Genomic DNA, 24,701 nt, shown 5'->3' with positions numbered 1-24,701 from the left:
CTGTTTTAAAAGGTATTAAACACCCCTCTTCCCCCGCCAAAGGCGTGTAGATACTGAAACACAGGAGGATACTGAAAGCTACCAGGAATCTGGAAAGACTTCCACATGGTAGGAAGGCTAAAAAGGCTGGGGCTGCCTACAGATTGACAGGATGTCTTCCTCTTTATCCTTTCATATGAAGGCAAGAGCTTATTCAGTGAAAGTAGAGGTTAAAAAATCCCCCCCCCCAACCCAAACAAAACCCCAATCCCAAAAATCTGATCAAATAAAATGTGCATCTCATTGTTAACTCCTGGAAATTACTGCCACAAAACATCATTGAAGCTTTAAGTTTGGTAGGATTAGAAAAAAAAAAGAAAGAAGACTGGACACATACAAATAATGAGCTACTTAGTAGCATTAAACTGCCTAGTATTTTATAGAGAACACAAACCTTTATTCTTTGAGAACTAAGCCAGCGAGTAACTGTGGGGATTTGAAAGAAATTTTTCCTATAGGCAGGTTGTCTTGTTCACTTCAAGGCTGTCTGTACCTTCCCTTAAAGTATGTCTTGCGACTTTCTGATGTATCCAGTCAGTCAGAGACAAGGACCTGGCAGTTCTGAGTACTCCTGAATACGACTAGTATTAATACTGAGGAACTTGAATGTTATTCAGACATACTTACCAGGATACTCTAGCAAGAGTGGTATTAATTCTGTTTCTAAAATAATCCTGATCTTTCTAGACTGTCGGGTCTAAGCACGCGTAACTGAGAAGTGATTTGTTACTTGGAGATACACAAAACCAAAGTTGCTGTATTATACATACCTCCCTTGGCATTCCTACTCCATGCTTTGTCATCATTTCCCCACAAGGACTTTACACGGCAAAGGTATGTAACAAAGCCCTTCCTGTCACTCCATGGGAAATGGAAGGAGAGAAGCCAACTGATAATAAAATGGTATAATATATGGGGAAAGAGCGTAAAACTTGTTTATGTGCTTCTCACCATATCACTTGTGTAGGATGACAATGATTTTTCCACAAGTGGACTCTCTATTTGTAATTGCTGCAGTTAACACCCTCCCCCCTCCAAAAATCGTAGTTGTTTAAATCACATACCGATTCCATTCACAACAGGTGAATCATTACTAACTTCCAACACGCTGGGCAAATTTTGTTCTCCTTCATGATCATTTAAATCCATGTTTTGCTGTTGTGAGCCATTCCCAAAATGTCTAGAATCTTTTTCATGACTGCCATCTCCATTCTGCAGACCATTATGTGGCTTTTTCAGTGGCATGATCTGTAAACCGCTGGGAGTAGTTCGGTAAGTCACAGTTTTAGCAGCCCTGTCATTAGCAGATGCTGGCTTTGCTGCATATCCTCTTTTCTGTTTTTGCAGAGATGGATTAATTCTCTTCCTTTTGTGTGTTGACCCTTTAGACTTCCCAGATTCAGGTCTATGTGATATTTTCTCAACAGATGATCCTCGGTTTTCCCGTAAAAATTTTGGAGCGCTGGCCTGTTTCCCATGTCTTGACCGCTTTTCTCTAGTAACGTGTAGTCCATTGAACTCATCTATAAATTCCTCACAGTGTAGTAAATGATGTTCAGGTTCCCAGGTGTCTTCATTGCTTCCGTAGCCTTTCCACCTGATGAGATATTCCCATTTGCCCTTCTTGTTCTTCCTTTTGTCTACAATCCTCTCCACCTAAAAGAAAAAACCAAAAATACCATATTAGAAAGAAAAGTAGTTTTGTCATGAAAACGGTGTTCTTCATTTACAGCTAGGAAGGCCTCCCTGACACTGTAGAGGTGCCCTAGTATAAATGAGATTCTCCTAAATTACAGTGCCTAAAAGATGAACTGGCTCTGACATGGAAAGTCTGACATGACCCAGACTAGCCAAAATGTAGCAACTTATTTTACAGATTTAAATTTACTTTATTTTCATAGGGTGCAGTCCAACACTGTATTCCCATTGTATCCTACACAGACCATGCTGACTGCCGATGAAAACCTGCTTGGTGGGTGTACGAACTGCTTGATGTAACGTTTAGGCATCAGTGTTACATGTTTCTGTTCCACAAAGAATTCCCATGGACAGACCTGGCAATACAGGAGAGGAATGCAGTAGCCCCAGCAGTATTCCGGCAGCAAGGCCATTTCCTTTCTGAAAACATTAAGAAGAGGAATAAATACCTGATCAAATCTGACCTGGGAATCTGCAAGAGCCAGAATGTGAAGAAACAAGAGACGGCCTGCATATTATTAATGAAAGCATGATTTCTTTGAAAATCTGGTTGTAAAATGAGGCTATTACTGTTACATGCCTCAGCTACCTCTTGTTTGACAGAGCTAAATAAAGTGTCTTTTGCTATATTGTCAGTTACTGATCATTCTCCTGAATCCACACATGCATTGTGTCCCTATAACATCCCCATACTTCTTGTCTTGAAACTATCTTGAACAGAGAACTGATTGTAACAAATCACAGTATTTTACACCAAAGATCTTATCTGGAGTAGTATACATCCACTCTGCTACTTCCAACTTATAAAAATTTGTATTATTAATGAATGCAATATTTGAGCAAATACACAAATTTGTGAGTGCACTAATTTATTAAAAAAAAAAAGGCAAATTAAAGGCATAAAGGCAGGATCCTTACGCAGAAGTAATGAATTTCATGAACCTATGCCAAAGAATGTCATTTTAAGGAACATTTCTGCACCAAGGGATAAAGGGACTGCAAGCTGAATGTGAATTAACAGTATCATGCTTTTGTGGAAAATGGACTGTACAACTGAAGAAATCTTTGTGCTGTCTCAGTACTGGCAAGATCTCAACTGGAGTGCCTACGAAAACCCAAGCACAATCAGTGGACAGAAAGTCACGGGTTTAAATTGCATCAAGTGAAATTTAGATTGAATCATTAGGAAAAATGTTGTAACTGTAGTAAGAGTTAAGCGTTAGAACGGGTAACGTGGGGAAGGTATGGAGGTTTTTTAGAACAAACAGTTTTTGTTTGTTAGACAAACATCTGCTATGAAAAGTCATTGCTGGAAAATCAGGTTATGATGAGAAAACCTTTTGAAGTCTCTCCCAAGTTTTATTTTCCGATTCTTTAAATTTTTGATTTTTTAAAGATGTGGCTTACAAGGGATAAAGATGCCACTAATGAAAAAAAAAATCATTATTGATAACCAAAAGCACAATTGTTAATTTAGAAAAATAAATAAGTGGATAGCTACTGCAATAGTTTTCATTGCTCTTCAAAGAACAATCATCTCATGTGAAGAACAACAGTGGAATCTGTATGGAGAATTTAACCTTGAAGAAGGGCAATCACAGCAGCGTAAGTAATTGTTCTTTTTAGGTCCCCTGTTAGAGCAAACCAATGGATTAATTCTGTCTGTTCACTGGCTGGAACTGTACATTCATAGAAATCTTGGTGGGTTCCCCAAAGGATCTAAATGTAATTAGCAGCTAAACATTATACTTCTATCTCAAGTCATTTACATGGGAACCAGGCTGAGATCTGTGTCTGAGTTAGGGTGGACAGCTTTCCTCCATCTCCAGGGCACTGAACTGCAGCATCCCGAACAGCTCGTTCCTGTGCTCTGTCTTATCAAATATCTGCATAGAACCACGGCAGAAGCAGAGCAAGGCATCCTCTTTACTCTGAATTCAGCACAGTCCTCTTCAGGATTGCTCAGTGTGGCAAAACAATTAACTGAAGCTCAGTCTAAGCAAGTTTGAGATCATTTGTCTGAAAAGAGGGAAAAGTCCTCACAATAAAAAATGAACTGGCATTTTTTTGGTCCTCATTTGGGATGTGTGGCTTTCAATTGTCAAACTAATAGACTTATTATGATCTTGTTGACTTTATAGAGAACAGCTGTCCAAATTATCCCTGGCTTTAAAATACTTCTCATCCTCCTATCTGGGACTAGCCAGAAAGACTGTACATTGAACCATGGAATTCTGTAGTGGCCTGTGGATTGTCTGTGTATTTGTTACTTTTATTACTGTGGCTCACTATACCACGAAGCAAAATGTGTGTGTGTATATATACACACCCATATACATATATATGTCCTTGGTAAAAAACTAAATTGCTGCTAAACTCAGTAGACCACAGCTATCACTACTATAGAGAATTTGGTTTAGTGCTATTCTGTCTGTACTAGCTACACAATACATGCATTCCCCTCCCTTTTTAATTCAGGAGTTTGGACTTGGAACACAAACTCTGTGTCAGGTTGATGCTACCTCGGAGTAGGTATCATCTGTCTTCCTTTCGAGGGATTACACCAGTTGCATTCCTCCACTTGCTCCCTGAAGGCAGAACCTCAGAAAGGACAAATATCCTGCCATTTTCAGAATCACATACAAAAAACATCTCTTTAACCTCATCTTTTTTCACTCACGCACAGACCTCTCAATTTCTCTATACTGATTTCTCATTTTCACACTCTTGCTCTACTACAAGGAGGCCAACGTGAAGGGAAGCGGTTTCGTGGAGAGCATTTTTTAATATGGAAAACACTCAAGTATTTTGGTGATGTGGCATTATGCATTTCAATTAAGAGGATAAAAGGACAAAACATGAGTGGTCTTTGTTCCTGGGAAAGAAAATACTGGCAATGGAGAATGTGATTAACCAGTTCAACACATCATGAAGAGAGGATAAAAGTATTTATGAAATTGGGTCAAATTTCATAAATGGTTTCAGAAAAAATATTCAGAAAGCAAATATATTTAGGAAGGACCAAGCATTTCCTTGCAGCATTTTCAGAACAAAACTATCAATGTTTCACTTGCAGTTTAACTAACAAAACTAAAATAAAGAGGGACTAAATAAACTGAAGACAAAATGTTTTGTCTCTGGTAAATCCCCTTCTCAGTTTATTGTTTTGCTGGGGAGAAAATGAAAAAAATGTGGGTTGATCCAAAATTAATTGTTTTCCTTGAGTTTTTTGGTTCAGCCATCATACCCACTGGCTTGACTAATGAGGCATAAAAAGTCTGAGTAGATATTTGCCTCGTCCTCATTACTGCCTCATTGTTCATTACTGAATGCATTTGAGGGTAGCATCGAACATACTTGACCTCTCAACACGGTCCCTTTTCTTTCTTGGGGCTTTAAGTTCTTCATTGATATTTATCCCCTTCAGAGTGCCACTGTGATCCTTCACTGCATACAGTGAACTGCTTCAGGTTTTTACCCACACCTGGGTATGTCCCATTTTCCTTCTAGTCACAGTCCACACTAATAACAAACATCACAGTTTTGTTTTTTTAATGATGCATATTTGTTTTAACAGGTAGTATATAAAGTAATAATCTTTCTGCATTTACGTAAGGTTTCACAAATTCATATGAGTTTTCTTAATGAGAAATAATTCTGTGACAGCTTGTGATTAATAGAAATAATACTTTCATTCCTTCCCTAGAATAAGCAATACACAGTTCTGAGAATATGCAGAAAATATCTATGGCTTCAGTGTCCAATTTTCCATTTCCCCCCTCAGTTCTGTCTTTAATGAGAACCGAATAACATCTTCCCAAAAGTGACCTTGGTAGTTACATTTTGCCAAATCCTCCAATCCACTATATTTGGTTTGGAAAACTAAGTAGTTCAATTTAATAAAAGTGAAATGACTGCAAACAAAGTTTGCAGGGGTATCACAGTTAGGAGAGTGCTAGAATTGACATATACCATTACTTGCCTGGATTCTCCCTCTCCCTGCCCCTCCTGGCTAATTCTGGATGAACTGAAGTGCTGGTATGTTACCATATAAATATGTTTAAAGAGAACAAACAGAATGAGACCATGGCATCTGTGCAAATGCATTTGCAACACACTTTTTAGCTTTCAACTAGCCTTAAACCTATGTACAGAGGCACAAGCTAGAATGCAAGTCACACAGAATCACAGAATCATTAAGGTTGGAAAAGACCTTTAAGATCATAAAGTCCAACCATCAACCCAACACCACCATGCCCACTAAACCATGTCCTGAAGTGCCATGTCCACACGTTTTTTGAACACTTCCAGTGATGGTGACTCCACCACCTCCCTGGGCAGCCTGTGCCAATGCTCGACCACTCACTCTCTCAAGAAAGAATTTTTTTCTGATATCCAGTCTAAACCTCCCCTGGCACAACTTGAGGCCATTTCCTCTCATTCTACCGCTGGTTACTTGGTAGAAGGGACCAATAAAAGCCTTTAAAACATATTTTGTATTCTAAACTTAATGTGAAATAAAAAAAATACTAATCAATTATAGTAGAAATAGAGGGTCAAAATCACTCATTTAACAGAGCAGTGTTATTGTCCACTTAGTAAAAGAAAAATTGAGGCTAAGGTAGAAAAGGGCAATTCCTATTGAATTATTTCTACAGATGCAACTGTAAAGGTAGAGCACAACATACACATCTCTCAGTTCACAGGAGCTCTGCAGAGCATAAATAAAAATCCTTATACCCCCAGAAAACCTTCCAGGAGATCAATAAACTTCCGGAAGGGTTTGGAAGATTGCGTATCTACTTAGTGATTTCCAAAATAAGTACATGTCATCTCCTCTTCTGGCCATGCATATCTATGTAAACAATTTAAACTGTAATCTGTGATGCTCAGATGGTCTCTGTTAGTGTACAGTACAGAGCAGCAGACTGATTTCATGACTATACTAGAAAAACTGCTTTTCATTACTATAAATTACAGGGCTTGTACTGGTTTATGTGTTTTTTTCACTGGAGGTCTTTGTCCCATGCTGTGCCTCAGGGTGTTGGAAGGGTATTTGAAGAAAGTGCCAAGGAAAGAAAGGCAGTAAGATTTCTGAGAGAGATAAAGGCCATCTGATTCAACATGTTTGTCTTTTAAAAATTCATTATTGCCCCAACTTTCTCTTTTTTGTTAGCTTTCCTTTAAGAAATAATGTATTTCATTAGTTGTAGATCGCTTGCTTGTTTGTATTTGTAACTTATTTGTGTTCCTCTTGTATTTGTATTTAATTTCTCAAAATCTGGTAATTGGAGCATTTGTTCCAGATGTACGAAAACTATGGCACCACACCTTCTGAAGCAGTCAGTATTCACATTAGAAAAATAACAGTGGAATGGATGCTGGGTCTCTCTTCCGAATCTGACCCACAGTTTCAAAACAGAGTAAATCCAATCAATGTGCCAGCTATGAAACCCCACCAGTAGTAAATTTGTGTAGTTACCTGGAAGGTCAAAATGAAAGTGAAAGGGCTGGAGCGTCATAAAAATGAAAGGGAAGACGTTCCTGATCAGAATTATTCACAGGCAAAACCTCAAATGACATCTTCCCAAGAAGTTCAGTGAACACCCTGTTCATGTCAAGAAGGCACTGCTTTTTCTTCTCTTCCCTTTTTCTCTTCTTAAGCATACGGATTTTTAATCTTCTACAATCTTCTCGGAATCAGAAGAGGTGTTAAACTTGCTAGAGAAATCCTCAAAGTTCTGCATTTTCACTGGAAAAAGCCTACTAGCCTCATATTAAACGTGGTCACAAACGACTGCGTTAGGTGTATGTGTTCTCCAACACATACATACAAAGACTTACAACAGAACAAACACATGCTGTAAAAACTCCTGCTGCTCCTTGTACGTAAGCCTACGTCTTTGATCTTCCTCTCCGGATGGACAGCAACGCCCTGGAGGCTTCCTGCGATGTGGTTCAACAGCCCAGGTTTACAGAGAAAACCAGAAGTGCACTGCAAGTTAGTTGTATTTTACCCTAGTGATGCAGCAATTAGCAATTACTGCTAAAAGTGGTGTTTTCACATTCCTAAGACTTTCTGGACCCAGCATTTTGCCAGCATAAGTGCTCTCTGTTAGTTACCTTCCCTGGCATCCAGGTGTTTTAAGGAAACTGAAACACAAGCCTCGCTCCATGCTTATGCAAGCAACATGATTTCCTCTGTGTAAGGAGTCTTCTGGCAGGAGGAGCTTGCCTTCGTTCCAGCTTGGATCAAACGAAGCCCTGGCTGATAGCCCGCAGAAAAACAGCCAACCACAGCTCCCATGTAGACTCGTATCTCTAGTGACCTTATGCCATCTTTCTTGAAAGTCACACCTTTTTCTGAAACTCGGTCTCACTGATACTGAAATTCTGGTCTGGTCTCTCAGTTGCTCTTTTCTGGGTCTTGAGAACTGCCCTGGTGCCACATCTCCAGTTCCATGCACGGGCTGTGTTTCCCCCCTTGATGCCGTCTGTCCCTGTTGCTGACTCTACTAACAACCCATTTTCGTGCCCTTCTCTCATTTTATTTACTGCAGCCTTCTCCTGGTCAGAACCTACAGTGCTCAAATCTCCCAGTCTGTTAAAGCCATTTCGCTCTCCCACTACAAACTTAAGGATGTAATCTAAATAATTTTCTTTATTAACATATTTAAATGTACGTGTGTAAACAATACCTGTGGTGGAAGTGCCACAATCATGTTTTTTTGAGCAAACAGGAATAATAATATACACAAGAATTTTGCACTGGAAGAAAGGCATTTTTGTACAGAGCGATACTATCCCTTGGGAAAGGCCTGGAAAAGGAAAACTGAGAGATGACACAGGGACCGGGAAGGGACTTCTGGCTCAACATGTGTAGTCCCTGTCATTGTAGGCAATTACATCATAGAGCCCTTTCATACAGGATATGTTCATGATACAGAACACATTTCTGCCCGGGGTTATTGTTGATAGGTTGCACACCAAATAGCTGGTCATTCTTAAATGTAATCATTTTGTAAAAAATATTTTAGGTTTTCATTTGGAAAGCAAGGCAGTTTTCAAAAGTGCAAGAAAAGTGCACTAAAAAATAAATATATTCTTTAGCAGTAGGTTAAGGTAATCTTGACAATGTCCTTTATAGGGAGGAAGAGCAGGATTTTTTCCTTTGCAGTCCAAGTGGGCACCCATGTCATCGACAGAACTGTTACGCAACACGGGGGACACCTCTTTAGGTCTGTTCCTCAGTAAATGCTTTAAGTCCCTTTCACTTACAAACATTGATCAACACATAAAACATACGTGGAAATCCAAAGAACACAGGGGTTTCTATTTATTTTAAAGCATAATGATGCATTTCATTTATCAAATCCCCATTTTCTTTTGCACAATAAATCAGTTCACTATTGTATTTCAGTGTTGGTATTTCTTAAGGAAAGGAAAGCAGGAAGCAGCAGCAAATTCTTGATGTCCTTTATGTTAAAAAGTGGTCAGTTCTGAACACACCCTCCACAAACTTGCTAGCACAATTGATTTCAGAAGGCATCTGTTAGAAAGCTATCAAGAACATTTGAATTTAGTGATAAATGCTTACTTTTATTTCAGTGCTAAAGTACAGCTGGTAATTTTTACTACAGTGCTAAATTTGATTTGTACATTATAGCACACACTTTAAATTTAGAAACAACAGATATTTTTCTGGTTTTTAGACCGACAAAGTAAAAAATAAACGTGGTTCCTATTTACTGTCATAAGAGAGATTTAAAAACAGTTAGTGTACGCTGCTAACCTAAGAGAATTGAGACATGGATGAAGTTTGCTTTAAGCAGAACTGTTCTTCTACAATCTATTTCTGTAACAAGCACAGATGACTAAAAGATGAATGAGAAATCTAAATTCAAAGGGACAAAATATTTTGCTAAGCTTTACAAAGAGCTGGCTGTTTTGGCCACATGTATGGCGCTCAGCTTTCTGATGCTGTGGATTATTTCCTCTAATGTTTCTCTGCTGCATTCAATGGCGTTCTCCAGTTTTGTATCATCTGAGAGTATGTGCATGGGAGATGTGTGTGTTTATCAGAAGAGAAAAGTTCACCACAAGCTAATAAGGACCTGATTCTGCCTATGCTTCCTTTACAGTACTACAAGTCAGCATAGTTACTCCCAATTTACTAAGATGCAAGTAAAATCAAAGTAGGAATCCCTGGGATTTAAACCACGAGGGTTTTTTACTTTTATTTTAAAAGCAGTTTATAGGAACAGGAGCAGGACTTGAAGAGACTTCTAAGCAAACCAGTGTTTATGTGAACATATCGCAGTTCTTTCAGTAAAACTGCCTGGAACTTGTTAAAAATACTCGTTTCCAAACACATGTGGAAATGTGTAAGCTGGAGTTAAAAAACAAAAATATGACTAAAGGTGCTTTTCACCAACATTAAAGCAAGTCCAGAAATGCAGGAAGCAATTATTAATTTACATAAAAGCTGCACCTGAAATCATTAGAAAAAAATTAATGTTCTCTAGTTTTTTAATGTTCATTCACAGTTTGTCCTCCTTTATCTTGTTCAGTTCTAGCTTATTTTAGTGTTCTGTTGTACAGTTCACTGAGTCCTTCTCTCCGACCATATGGACTTCGTTCAGATTCAACTCAAGGCCAGGACTTCAGCGCTTTTACACCCATCCCAAAGCTTAACCAGAAGAGAAGATTCCACATTAAAAAAAACCCCAAAAAACAAAGGTTCAGCTATAATACAATATAAATAAATATCTGAACTACTCTGCTGTACTACCACTCCGTGATTCATTGCTTTACAAATACTACTGGTACGACTGTCACAAAATAAACCACAGTTCTTGTGTGGTAGGTAGAAAAATATTTTCTTAGCCCTTTTACAGCGAAGTAGTAAACTTGAGCACGAAGTGAAAGCCTAGGTTTTGGGGAGCTGTTTGTCACTTGATGGTTTCCATAGGCGCTGAGGACTTAGGATTTCAATGTGAGCATGAGCTTCAGCTGCTCAGAGAGCCTTTACCAACTTGGTGTGACAGCTGAGGAGAATTGTCCAAGGGCAGCTTGCTGGCTTTGCGAAGCTTATGCGCGAGGGAGAAGAATACAGAATCATAGACTCGCAGAGCGACGAGAGACACCAGGAGGGTACAGCATATTGGGGGGGCTACAAGGTGACACCGGTCAGTCCAAGCGGCCATTGTACAACATGCTCTCCCTACCAAAGGTTTTCAAGTGAATTTTACAATGATTTTTGAAAGAAGATGATATAAGAGCTTTGCATATGTTTTCGAGGAATGTGCCCCGTGTTGAAATGATAGCTTGGTAGAAATTAAGGCTCTGTGTTGGAAAACAGGAAAATAAACAATTCCAGCATGTATTAGGTAGTTACTCCAAGATATGGGATATGGAATAGCAATTTTTGGGTATGGTGTGTAAAGAAACACCAGTGACAATATGCCTTTTCTAGCTACTGTACACAGGGAGACTCAAGTATTTTTGAAATGATCAATATGTATTTGACACAGCAGTAAGTAAAAAAGAATTCCCAGGTTACAGGCCTGAGCACGAAGGAGGATGGTAATCTCTCCCGCATCACTGAGACAGGAGGGAGAGGAAAATGAAGAACTCTGTCCATGTCATATTAACGGCTGGACAGGGATAAGGAGATGTCAGAAGGATAAATCATATATCCATTTCATGCTTCTATCCAAACTAGAATAGGAGGCAACTGGTTTGGAGCATCCATATAGCGAAGATAGTAACAGTCAAATTTGTGAATAATACCATGCAGGGATAGGTTTTGGAAGGAAAGGGATAAAAATAGATAACTTTGTACAATACGGAAGGTTGAGGGGCGATCCTCTGAGTGAAAAGCAGAGTAGCAGTTAGTAAAGTAGTGGAATAAAAGAAAAGTCATGAAACACAAAGGTTTCTTTCAGAATTCAGCAGAATTCTTCATTTTCTTGGTTACACACATGAAGCTAATGTGATGGCAGAATACAGAAGTAAGCCAAAAAGAAAGGCAGAGCAGAAAAAAGGAATAAAAAAGCATGCTTTAGGCAACTATAATGGCATGATAGGAGCACAGAATTTTACAAGTAAGTATCCAGGATACCAGTGCAACATCACAGAAAAACGGCACATAAAATTTCAAAAATTATCTGTGAAAGAGTAATTGTCAAAAAGGAAGAATAATACGTCATTATCCCCTCAGAAATAGCATTCAGATGAGCAGGGTCAGCAGGCCAAATTCTAGCCTCAATTATTGCATTGGTTTTCACTGCAGATTTAATTTGTGTTCGAGATCTGAATTCTGTCCAGTGTAAAACCAACTTACTACTGGTGCCTGGAAGGAACAAACTATCTTAAGGACAGTAGTAAGGGCAGCTACAAAAGCTGTCAGCGTTCATCAGATGGATGCACTTTAAATCATTTGAGAGTGCAGCTAGTTAGAAATCTGCATTTAAAAAGTGGGGACAGTGCTCTAAACGTGGAGATGCAATGGCATAAAAGCATATTCATTGATTTAACGTAAGAGTGTGTTTTGGAGCAATTAGACGGGCTGCGCGAGGAGGACGCTTGCTTACAGTGTGGATGAAAGGCACTAACGCATCTGTGCGTGTACAAATGTCTGCAGTGAGTCAGGCTGGCTACACCACACTGCGTGGCAGGCTCTGGCCACATGCTACCGTGAAACTCCTCTGGCGAGGGTAGAGTCCCGGGGGAGCTGCTATCGAGCGGCGTGCTGCCGAGCAGACAATCACAGGTTACCCTTCTGCTGTCCTCAGGCCCTAGGTCCTCTTGAAAGCTGACTGAGATGGTCACCATTCCTTGACCTCAGCGAGTCCTGTTTCAGCCTTGGTAATTCGCACAAGCTAAGGAAGTGTTAATTGATGAGTCCCGAGTTCTTTTAGATCGTCATTATTTCTGATGATAGGGTTTCAGCCGAGTGTTGGCAGTACTTCCAGCCGTAGGGGTTGCTATAGACTGGAATCCATTACTGTTTTCAGGGAGGTCCCAAGGAACACCACCAGGGTTTCTCTGGCAGAGAGGTACACATCTTGCCATCCTGCTCAAAATGCCTGCCGGATCACTCCAAGGGTTACTGTGGAGGCATGTGCCACATCTCCATGCTGACGGCTATCTTCTCTTTCTGTTGATAGATCATGCAGATGTACCAAGCGTCAGGGTGAGGCTGGAACTCTGATGAAGCTGAGGAACCATTTAGAAATGGCTGTACTTGAAGCAGTATTGCATATGTAAGTAGTGAATATATTACTGAGGAAATTTTCCACGTATTTGTTAGTCAGATTCCTAACTTGGCGGTTGTGTTGATACCTCAGCTGCTCCTGGATGCATTTACAGCAATGATGTGGCAAAGGGCTTTGTTCCATGTGCCTCCGTAAAATGGGGCACTATATGTTTATAAATGTAGGGTTTCTGAGATTTATTGCTTACACTTCTCTCACTGGGATTAGGCTAGTGTATGTTCTCGCCATGGCACTATGCCAGTCACAAACTGAAGCCGTGGAAGGCTACAGCTGTCTGCTTGTTATTAACTGAGGGTTAGTGCACAGTACAACATACATTGGTGCTCCAACACCCATACTGTTTTCCACATACTTCATGAATGGAAGCTTAAATTCACACTTTAGTGTAAGAAACCTCTGGGTCACATTTAATACTAAGATTCCGAATGGTTTATGAAACTACAAAAAGAAGTTCTAACAAATGGCTAATAAGTTGTTAGAAACTCTTATGAATCTCACACCTAATGAGTCTTCTAATTCTAATGAGTCCATGATAATCTTCGGATGTCCTTGCTGTCATCCCTAACACAAACTATACATGTAGTCAAATACTGCAACAGATATGCAGAGAGGCTGTGGAATATCCATCCTTGGAGATACTCAGAACTTGACTGAACAAGACCCTGAGTAACCTAATTAAGTTGGTGCTGCTTTAAGCAAGGGATTGGATCAGATGATCTCCAGAAGTCCCTTCCAACCTAAATTATTCTGTGATTCTACGATACATAAATTTTATCTAAAATATTTACTAATAATTTACTAATTCTTTATTAATTCTTTTCCACTTGGAAAAGCAGCTCCATTTGGAAAACTGACTTCTGTGCAATCTGTGGAAGTGGGTGTATGATCTGACTCAATTCAGCTGAGTTTAGATTTACCAGGCAGCTGGAAGGGAGCTTCCCACAAGCAGCTCTGAAATGCCTTCTTTCCTTGACCTGATACCATCAGGGTTTGTTGACTTTCAGGTCATACAGCAAGCGCAATGTACTCTCTGAGATGCACAAAGGAGAGATGGGTTGGAGGACCAGGTCGGCTGATCACAAGCTTAAAAAGATATTTCTTAGTCAATAAATGGACATTTCTTAATACTGAGATACATTGTGAAGTAATTATTCAGTGTATTTTCAGTGTTTGTATGAACATTCGGTGGTATTTATGGTATAAGCAGACAAGGAATGCGCTAAGTTGGGGTGTGAACATACAACATGCTCCACCAATTTAATATGAAGGAATTAAAGACAGGGATAAGAGGGATACGTTACCATACGTTTACCACAAAGGTAAGAGGAAACATGCTAATAAAAATATGCTTGTAGTTCTTGTACCTATCCTGGAGGATTGTGCAGAGATAGTAACAGAATGCTCTGCAGGACAAGAAGCTTAGATGGGGCTTGAAAGTCTGAGTTTCTGTTTCTAGTCCTCACCACCTCAGCTGTTCTCTTCATTTGTATGTGCCTTATCTATAAAGAACACCCTCACTGTAAAGTGATTTCAGACCTGGTGTTGAAAATGGGAAAGGTGCATTGAAATAATGTTTATGTACAACAGTCTACAAAATAAAAATTTTGATGAAGCAAACCTGTTTTGAAGCCTAGTGAGCAATATAGAGAGAGGAAAAAACCCAAGATGAACTTGTGCTGAATATCTGCATTTAGTATTTATGCCAGCTGCTGCTTGTATTTAGCAGTTTTGTAGTAGATTATGCAGTATAATGTCCTGACAAGACCAAGAGGTTCCTGCTGAAGGGGTAAGAGACTCATAAGATGAATACACATTTCCTTTCGCAGGGAAAAGAATATAGCTGGATTAGATGGCTCTGGAATTACATAAGGAACTTCTGATGACATGTCAGAAGTTTTTCTCCAAAGAGCAGGTGTGTACAAAGGCATACACAGAAAATGTAATGTAGAAATAAACAGTAACACACATGATGGAAGAGTGTTCTAGTCTTACTACATCAACAGAAATGCTGATAAGTATTGGGGAAAGTAGGGCTTTTACTATGCTGGCCAGCTGCACCCTAATGAAGGAACAGAAACCTCATCCTTTTGGAATATTTTCAGGGATATTAACTAAACCTGATAACATATCTAGAACGCAACTAAACCTGCCTTCTGGATAAGAAGAAAGTATGTTATGTTTTGATGTTTTAGTGATTTCAAGATGATATGCACATGGTTAAAGTGTTTAGTTTAATTCCAAGGAAACAAGAAACTTCAGGTGATCATGGAAGAAGGATTGAAACAAGCTGACCGCGGTCTTTAAATAATCAGAGAATTTCCCTCCAGAGTATTTCCCCAGTTACTACTCTGAAATGTTATTTTCATAGTTAGAAAGCACCATGCAAATCTATGCTTCTAAATGGATACTAATGATCATTACTATTATTTAACAGCATAACAGGTGGAGCTCGGAGCAGTGAGCACTTTCTTTTAATATGCAGTGCACCATAATGTTTTACTTGTTCTTAAAATTAAATGGTCAGAATATGTTAATCACAAAATCTAGTATAGGGTGTCTGTCAGATCAGAAGTAACGATTGCTTAGCGTGCCCCAAAGACAAAGACGTTAGTTTTGCAGTATAAAAATTCAGTGTTATTCTGGAAAAGACCTTGCCCTTGGCTGTTAAATGTCACATGCAATATTCAGAATATGCACTATGCAGTACAGGGCAAATACAACACACGCAGTACCGTATGCTACATTATCTTTACAATTTCTGCCTTGTTGATTCTGTTCATGCACACAATTACAAATAGTCAGTGCAGATTTTAAAAGGCAAGTTTGCACCTGTGAATTACTTTTAAAGGGAATCTGAGATGTTTTACAACACATGTAAGGATGTATGCTAGTTAGATGACAGCCACGGGGGAAAAATGAATGGGGAACGTTCTTCAGTTTCTTTCTAAATGGCTAGAAAGAATCTTCCAAAAGTGACAGTAAGGGACAACGAAGTGTATGAATCACCTGTACATCTACATTTCGTTGGAAGCTTTTCTTACTCAGATTAGCACTCTGAGGTATTTAGTAACTACCTCTGATGGCCATCTAATATCAAATAATTTTTATACAAGATTATAAAAATGTCTGAAATCTCTCCACTTTCAATTGTTTGGTGATGCACTTTTTTTTTTTTAACCCTTCATAATATTATACATATTAACAATGGAGAGTCCTGTCCAAGTGAATCAATAAGCCACTTAAGTTTTGTGTAAGGAACATGATTGCAATTTTTCGTCAACATAAGCATCTATTTGGCTTCAGTTTTATTATGGTAGATACTTAGAGAGTAAAGAGATTTTTCAGGCTCTCTTCTAACCCAGAGTTTGTATTTTAGGAACTAGGTTCTTTCCCCTGTCTAATGCCTGTCTAGTTACAGGATTCATAAGTCAGCAATATGAAATCTAATTATGTAACTAAATGTAGACGTTATTCAATAAATGGCATCCTGTGATAATCTAAATAGGCTGCATGTACAGTGAACAAATTTATGATTCTAAAGAATTAGAGTCAAATAGTTTTTTATTTGTAACAGTATAAAGTACTGAAAATTTCTGCTACATGAGAGTCATATGCACTTTATAGTTTATTCACACACTAGAACTCATTCTTAAACAGTTGGTCACCATGCCTTTCTTAAAATGATAGGATTTTAACCACTGTTTAAAATAAAAAGCTAATAATATCCTGTTCATCAGATGTTCTAATAATAACGGTGGAAGAGACTCTGCATCTTTGAGCTTGAGCTTTCCAGCATTTTAGGTGTTTATTGTGTAGTATAGTCTAAAAATAAAAAATACAAATCTATTAAAATAATAATGACCTTCCAGAGTGAATGATATATGATAGCATGAAATTTTTTTCAATGGGACCAAAATTGGCTTCTTTTCTTTTGACAGATGATTAGTCTGTGGTTATAAAACTTTTGGGGATGTAGTGTCTTGACAACATTTAAAAAAACCCCTAGAACACAGATCTAGAATAAGTGTTATATACCATGGTGCTGAAGAAGTACCAATGCTACTTCCATTTAGGAGGAACCTATGTTCCTTTTCAGTATGATGGCCCAGACTTGATTATTTAACTGTCATGGCATTACTTCCAGGCCCAGAGATTCAGAGATTTGAAGGCCAGAAGGGACTGTCTAGCCTGTCTTGGGTTACACAGGAATGTTTTTCATTCAGCAGTTCCACACCAGGTCCCACATTCTGATTTAAACAACATCTATTAGAAAATCATGGCATCTTAATTTGAAGTGATTCACAGAAAGTACACCATTGCTGCTGCTGCATCTTTCCAAGTGCTATAAATAAAACGCTATAACCTTAATGTTAAATAGTACATCTCATTTCCTCAAATTTATTAAGGGTAAACTTCCAGCCACTGGTACCTTTTATATCTCTGTTAGCTTATTTCATTTTCCAAACCTTAAATCCTGCAAAGTGGTTTGCAGCTAACTGAACAGATGGTCTCCATCTTTCTTTAAGTTTTGTAAAATTTGGGTGCTAATGTGATGGCTCTGTCTAAAATTTTGTAGCTGCTTCAGAAGCCATATTCTAAAATTTCATCGTTAGTGTTAGGGTTCATCACTTGTGTCTGAAGTTCAAATACACGCTACTTAATATAATTTTGAGGGAGAACATTTTTATGAAGTACAGGACATAACAACTGCATTCACCCGATCAATACGAGTCACTGATTTTCTTTGTTTTATTATGTAGAAAAATAATGCATCTTTTAAAGATGGTACAATTTTGACTAAAGAAAAAGGAAAAATTAAATGTACAGAGGATGTGCCATGTTCAGTTCTGTGCCCCAGTTTTATTCGTGCTATGCAAAAAGTTTACTACTTATTGTCTTAAATCTGTACCCGGGTGTTCAGTCATATGGACAAAGAGAATAGTTTTCCCCTGTGCTATACGGGATCTTTGCATACAACTATATAATTACCCACATCTGTCTATAAACTGCTTTACATCCGCATAAATCTGTACCCTTTCTGAAACAGGACAACATCATCCTCATCCATTTGTGAAAAATTCTAGTGCTAAATATTTATTTGACCTTATTTAGAGTCATACTACTATGTAAGTGCAAAATCTTAAAAAGAAGTCACATATGGAAGTTACACATGCTGTAAAAATTTAATAATCTACCTTTAAAAAAATTAAATTTTCAGTGTTTGGTTTTTTTTATAACGACATGCTATGAATTGAAAAATACTAATTAAGCAAATTAAAACAGAACACTTTGGGAATGTTCTGAAAGCAGGCATATAAAGCACTAGTCAAATGTAAGAAAAGAGTTTAACTACTTTTTGAGTTTACTGGTTTGTGTATTTTTTTTTTACCATGGTAAGGTACATTCAAGACTTTTCATCCAAAGGATTAGTATCCTTTGGATACATGTGCCCAAAAATGAGGAAGGAGTTGGTTTTGCTGACCTGAGAAACCACTCACTAGGCACAAGTGATTCACCATAAAATGTCTTGTGGGAAATGAAGAAGTAACAGCATTTTCTTCTCAGCCTCAGACTTATTAAACGGTTTGTTGAGACTGTTGGGCTATGTAAAAGAACTGCTGTCACTTTTAGAACAGCAAAGCAAAAATTACATGATTTTCTCAAATTAAATTCATGACTAGTGAATCAATTTCTACTAAAATAACCCAGTTCTGCACTTCAGAGATCAGGTAACTCCATGGGGTAAATTCAGCCAGTAGTTTGCATTAGTGTGGCATGAGCTCACTGGTCCAGGGCAGCCAAGTATGAATGAGATTTTCATTCACTGATGAAAGTACATAAGCTCCACTTTCCTATCCTTATGGTACTTTTGTAGCCTACATGGAAGCTGTACATATTGAGCTTAATTTTGAAGCCAACTTTTCTGCAGACTCAGCTGTGGACAACCTGTCTCACCTCCCAGGCTTCCCTACGCCTGGAGGCGGCAGAGAGGCAGCGGGGTGCCAGAGATGGGCAGCAGGGATTGCGGGGCTGCCGGGTGACTTCCCGAAGACAAGGTCAGCAACATCCAGGGAAATTCCACTAGGAGCACAAAGGGATGGAAAGAGATGGGAAAAGCACAGAGCAGGGCTGAGCATGGAGGAAGTGCCTTAGAGCCTTCAGAGTAGAGCAAGTGCTTCGGGATTAGGAATGATCTTGAAATCACTGTACATACTGCCTAAATTAATTACACGTCCCCACTGAAGAAAGTGACTGCCTTATCCATATGTCACATGGGAGATTTTTACTACTTTCTTGAGCTACACACACACAGAAATGAGCAGCACAGATGTATCATAAGGAAAGGTACAGCAGTCCTGGTGTATTCTAGGATGCCCTCATTTGCCCGAAAAAGAGCCACAACCTTTTGCACCAGGAGCATTCTGGAAAGTCGTGAATATTTTCACTTAAGGGCCAGACCCTCAGATATCTTTTGGTTTTAGATACCTGAAAACTTTTTCAAAAGGCTTCCTAAAAAAGGAAAGATAGCTTTACCAAATAGTAAGATAGCATTAGTTTTTTTTAATATACATAAATTATGTTTGTGTAAGTGACAGCAGAACCTAGCATATCAGACATTTCCCTAATCATCTGAGTCAAAAGCTATAGCTTATGTCTTACTAGAAGTCACAAAGCATTACACTACTGGTAGATTCTTATGTTATTTAAACAGCGCTATACTCATAGCTACGCACAACCAAATCTCTCCAGCACTGTAACAAGCAAGGTCAACTTGGTTAGATGAAGTTCTGTTTTTTAAATGACTTTTATAAAAATATTTAGCCCTAGGGCTTTTAATTTTCTTGGTATATCTACCATATTCCTCAGCTTTTGGTAATAAAGCACACTGGAATAATTTTATAAAAGTAATTTTTTAGTTTTTGAGTGTTCCAAAGTAGACTGTCCAAGAATACATAATTTGCAATACATGTCCATTAATAAAACTGTACTGCAGCCAGCAAATAGGTGTGATACCAGTTCCTCACCCTGAGTCATTTTTAGGTTTCTATGGTGAATGTTTCTTCTGCAGAGGCAGCCTGAGAGTTCGTTGGCCGTGTTTCCTCCAGTGCATTTTCAGTCCTAACCACTATGGGACATAGGTGTTAGAAATCCTTTCCAGAAGCAACTTTTAACTTTAGGAGCAGAGGGTGAGACCCCTGCTCATTGTAAGACAGAGTCTCATCCAGGTATGCCTATTTCTTTTGAACACAGACATTATATGATGTGGCTGACTGATGTTTGTCCTTCTTTGCTAAAAGTGAGACAAATGGTGCTGCAATGAATTTTGCCCTTTGAAGGTCAGTGTCCATACTGCACATGAACAAACCATGTTTTACAAGAACAGTAATAACATTCATGAACGTTTCAGCTTTAACCATGTGATAAGTTTGGTTAACAAAAATGCCAACTCCTTGTCTTCTGTGGGTACTTATTTCACAAAGCAAATCAGTTTGCTTCCACATGAGTATGGACCTCCTGGACTTCTGTGAACGTCTGTGACCATGGTGACCTGCAGCAGTGGAAGCCATTTGCAGTACAATGTCATTTAAGCTCTGTTCAGAGAAGTCTGATCAACTTGATGCTGAAAACAACTGCTAAAGCGGGCGAGCTACTTACACTAGGGTTGCTGATGTTGCTGAAATTGGTGCAGCATGGAACTGGTGCAGTTTTTTAGGGCTCTACAGTGTACAGGCTCAACAGTCAGACTGAGCGCGCTGCTTTGCAGGACTGAGAACACCAAAGGAACTCTCACTCCTGTATAGGATTTGTTAAGCTCATTAAAATAACACCTAGTCCTAAATGAGCCACAGCTTTATGTAGTCTCTGTTGTGATTCTTGAAACTCAGCGAGTGTGATTCCCTCACACAATAGCAGCGAGAAGCCACAGATCAAAAGCAGCTGCCACCATGTTTGCAAAGGGTAACGTGCTCCTAACAGTCTGCAGTTTCTGTCCCAGAAGTGCTGCAGCTACTGGTTTACCCCATTCAGAAGTGTGTCTGTTTGAGTCAGATGTTCAAGTAACCTCCTCAGAAATGGAATTAAGACTAGTCACTTCAAAAGAAAAAAAAACCACAAAACTGACTATAAAACAGCCTTGGTTCACACTCTGTCTCCCTCGGTCACACTGTATCTGTCACTGCAAAGCCCTATTACACGACTGTATAATCAGAGGAGGAATGAAAACGTAGGTCTTGCTATCAGTTCTTCTGTGAGATCTAAGGGTTATCACGCAGTTCCTCTGCTAACCCTGTGGCTTACTACTCAAGTACTTTCCAAGCCTTGAATAAGTGATATATCAAATACTAAATATCTGCAGGCAATACCCTTGACGCCTGTAAAAGTGTATGCATTTAAATACGCATCCAAAACATACCTTTGTGATTCCCAGTACTAAACTACATCCTCAGTGCTAACCCTGCACTTTCAAAGGTCAGCTGCCATTAGACTGCAACTTTTGATTACCGGAGATGCTTGTGATCTTGGAATGGTTGCCTTTTGGTGATAACAGGAGCAACAGCAGCTGGACATGAAATAAGAAAGATGTTTAGGGAAAGTTCTATTAGAGCTGTTCTGAGCTGCACAAAAACCTAGAATTAATAAGGGAATCTAGAAATTTTGGTGTTACGTTAAGGCAGAAATTATTTCAGTGACCTAAGGAATTCTGCCTTGTGGCTTGGGGATAAAGCATTATTAAAGAATGTTGTCCTTGGTTTGTGAACTGTACTTTGGACACGTATCTTGAAATGGACTGTAGAAAATCAAGGGGTCTATACTCTAAGATACAACTGCAATGTAGATTGCATATTCAAAATAAAATAATAGTTTACACATCTTAACTGACCAGTAAGCAAGACTTTTTTCCCTGTACACTAAGTAGGCTATAAGAGCAGCAGTTAATAGCAGGGGAGGAAAACTGCATCATTCACGGTACACATAGAAGGTCCGGTTCACATTAAAATGAGACTTGCCTTTGTTTTCTAAACATGGCAGTTGTCAGTGGTATTTGGTATGAGTGGATGAAGCACAAAAAATAACAGCAGCGCAGTTACAGAACAATTCGAATGACAGCCCACAGTAGCTTGTCAGTAAGTGGTAACCACACACACACTGCAATACTTGATACCGCTTCTAAGAGTGAGAAATGTGGTATCGCTGGCACTCGCTAGAAATACTGTAAGTAATGTCATGCCAGAAAGCTGAGGTGCAGGATGGTCAAACAATGCAGGAAAAAGATCCAGCATCCTTCGTGGTGCTCAGGACAAAGCCAGGGGACACGTCATTCAATTGGGAGAAACAGCAGTCTTCTATCAATTCTTCTAGCAATTCCTTAAAGCTTTCTGCAGCAGCAAGAACAACAGTTCATACAAGATTATGAAACGCACAGGCAGTCCATGTGTCGAGCCATGCTGTTCTTTGGTGAAAGTGCATCCTATCAGTGTAACGGAAGACTGAGGAGAATAGCAATCCAAAGCTTGTGAAGTGTACAACAACAAAAAAAGGGTGTCTTCCTTGGAGCTTGGAATTCTTGTTATCTTGGTCCACTTGATAAATGCCAGACAACATACTGTTTGCATAGGTCTTAGTCAGCAGGGAGAGATGACACGGCCACCTTGGCACTCCTGCTTTAATCTGTCATCTGATGCAAGTGCACGCCAGCGCACGGGAAAGGCACTGGAAATCACGCGCCTCTGGTGGGGAGGCAGCGGGGAAGAGGGCAGGAGGGTCTCCTTCCGATGGACACGGGAGGGGCAGAGCACTCCGATGCTCCTTAGCTGCCGTCAGGTGACACAGGCAGCCCGCTCGCCGCGCAGTCTGACGGCGTATTTGCACTTCAGCTCCCCTAATGGCACTAACACATCAGGATTAGGTACAAAAGAGCAGGTTCTAAACCAGACGAAAGTCAGAGGAAGAAGCTGATCCAAATCACCTGAAGGCACTGCTCAGCCCTGTGATGCCAAACAATTTTGCTCTGAGAAAACCACGATTCCCACAATTAAATGACGATTGCCATTCTTGACACCAAGCAGCAAATAAAATGCGGCAGTGAGAAGGCCATAAAAGCTGGCCAAGGGCCTCACCCTTTTTATTTTATTAAGAAACATGAGTGTTTCTGTGGGTGTAAAGTAAAAGAGCTGCTATTTCCCCCGTATATGTAAAAACACATTATCAAACACAGCTTTCTCTGGTGTTTCTGTTGCATCTTTTGTGTATCATCAGTGCACACATGATTAGGGCTTTGATTGTACACAAGCCATTATCAGGCCATAAAGGTAACTAACGGGAACATTCAGTTTTACAAAGTTTCGCAGCCTGAATCGTCTATTTTTTATTTAATTACCTGTCTTGCACTTTGTTTTTATATATAAAGACAGAAAAGCAGTCATTTTGCATTTCCACTGTAAAAACTAACTAACTAAGAAAAATTCACCTCTGCTGCTGCCGCCAAAGAGCCAAAGCTGATACCTATTGCTTCTTTCATTTTCCTGTTACTTTTATCACTGTTTCCACACTATGGTGTATTTTGCTGACTATACAAATTCTGTATACTATCACGTATTAATCTGCAGCATATAGTAGTATTAGGTACATAATAGTGACTAGTGCCCACTTGGATAAAACAGTCAAGTTGCTCATCATCTCTACCATCTCCTTTTCTGACTGTTACTGTACATTGGTTCTGACATTTCAGCACCGAAGAAAATTATGAAACACTGGTAATGTTTAATTACACAAGAGTGGAAGCTGCTTTTCAACTTTTCACACTTTTGGATTGTGAAAAGCTTGAGTTTGTATATCCAGACTCTATTACAGTCTTGCTTCCAGTTATTGCAGTTGAATCACAAAGTTTTAATTGCCTCTCATCAGACAGTATTTATTCCTTCAAGAACTTCCAGGTTATTTCCCCTGGAGTCATGTGAAGGCATTTTAGTATATAAATGTAGTTTTCCCTGTAATTCCTAGCACTTAATTTGGGATCCAGAAAGTCTCCATCCTCCTCCCTGTAGGGAGTTTGATACTTGAGTCATACTCCTATTTAATTTGAAGCTATACCGTTACGTTGTACCATTGCTGAACCTAAAAGGTTGCTACGTCCTCTGCTTAGGTATACAGATAAGTTCAATCACTTCTCATCAAAGAAGGTCTTCTCATGCTGTGTCATCCTAAATTCATGCATTCACGTTCGCGCTGGAGTCCGCTATTCCTCTCTCGCATTAATCACCAAACAAGTTTATGATCAACATCTTTGCAGTCTAAGGGTCCCACTTAGGAGCTCAGTAAGCATTAACTGTCCATTTTCTTTCCATGTGAACCATATTTAGCAAGAATTCCCCAGCACCTTTCCTGTCCGGTTTCCTGTGCTAAAACACCTGAAACCTATCGCAAAAAGATTTCTGAAAGACAAATTCATCATGTGTATTAATGTGATAATGTAATTTTATATTTTGCAAAACAGCCACTTCTCCAAAAAGGGAAATGATTTAACAGTTTCAAAAATATTATTAGAGCAAATTTCAACTGCATAACATTTAAAGGGAAGTCCATTAGCATAGTCAAGCAAATTTTGCAAAGTAGTCTTTTAAAAACCTATGTAATGTTGTACTTTATTTGGCAATATCTCTCTTTTTACTAGGACTAATAAGATAC

The 24,701-nt window shown here is 39.1% G+C and overlaps 1 protein-coding gene across 1 annotated transcript in view; it reads right to left on the bottom strand.

The window, feature by feature from the left end:
• The window catches only part of CDYL2 (chromodomain Y like 2), a gene marked incomplete at both ends in the record, with an annotated part of 53,392 nt that overhangs the window by 23,684 nt on the left and 5,007 nt on the right, over positions 1-24,701 (bottom strand). The window contains 5 exon segments of the mRNA XM_082005652.1: positions 1,104-1,695; positions 1,928-1,972; positions 1,976-2,027; positions 18,972-19,097; positions 21,519-21,576. Coding sequence (XP_081861778.1) covers positions 1,104-1,695; positions 1,928-1,972; positions 1,976-2,027; positions 18,972-19,097; positions 21,519-21,576 — 873 coding nt within the window.

This window comes from Phaethon aethereus, assembly GCF_964289735.1.
Source record: "Phaethon aethereus genome assembly, chromosome: 13".
Classification (NCBI taxonomy): Eukaryota; Metazoa; Chordata; class Aves; order Phaethontiformes; family Phaethontidae; genus Phaethon; species Phaethon aethereus.
This window is presented reverse-complemented; position numbering and strand designations above follow the sequence as displayed.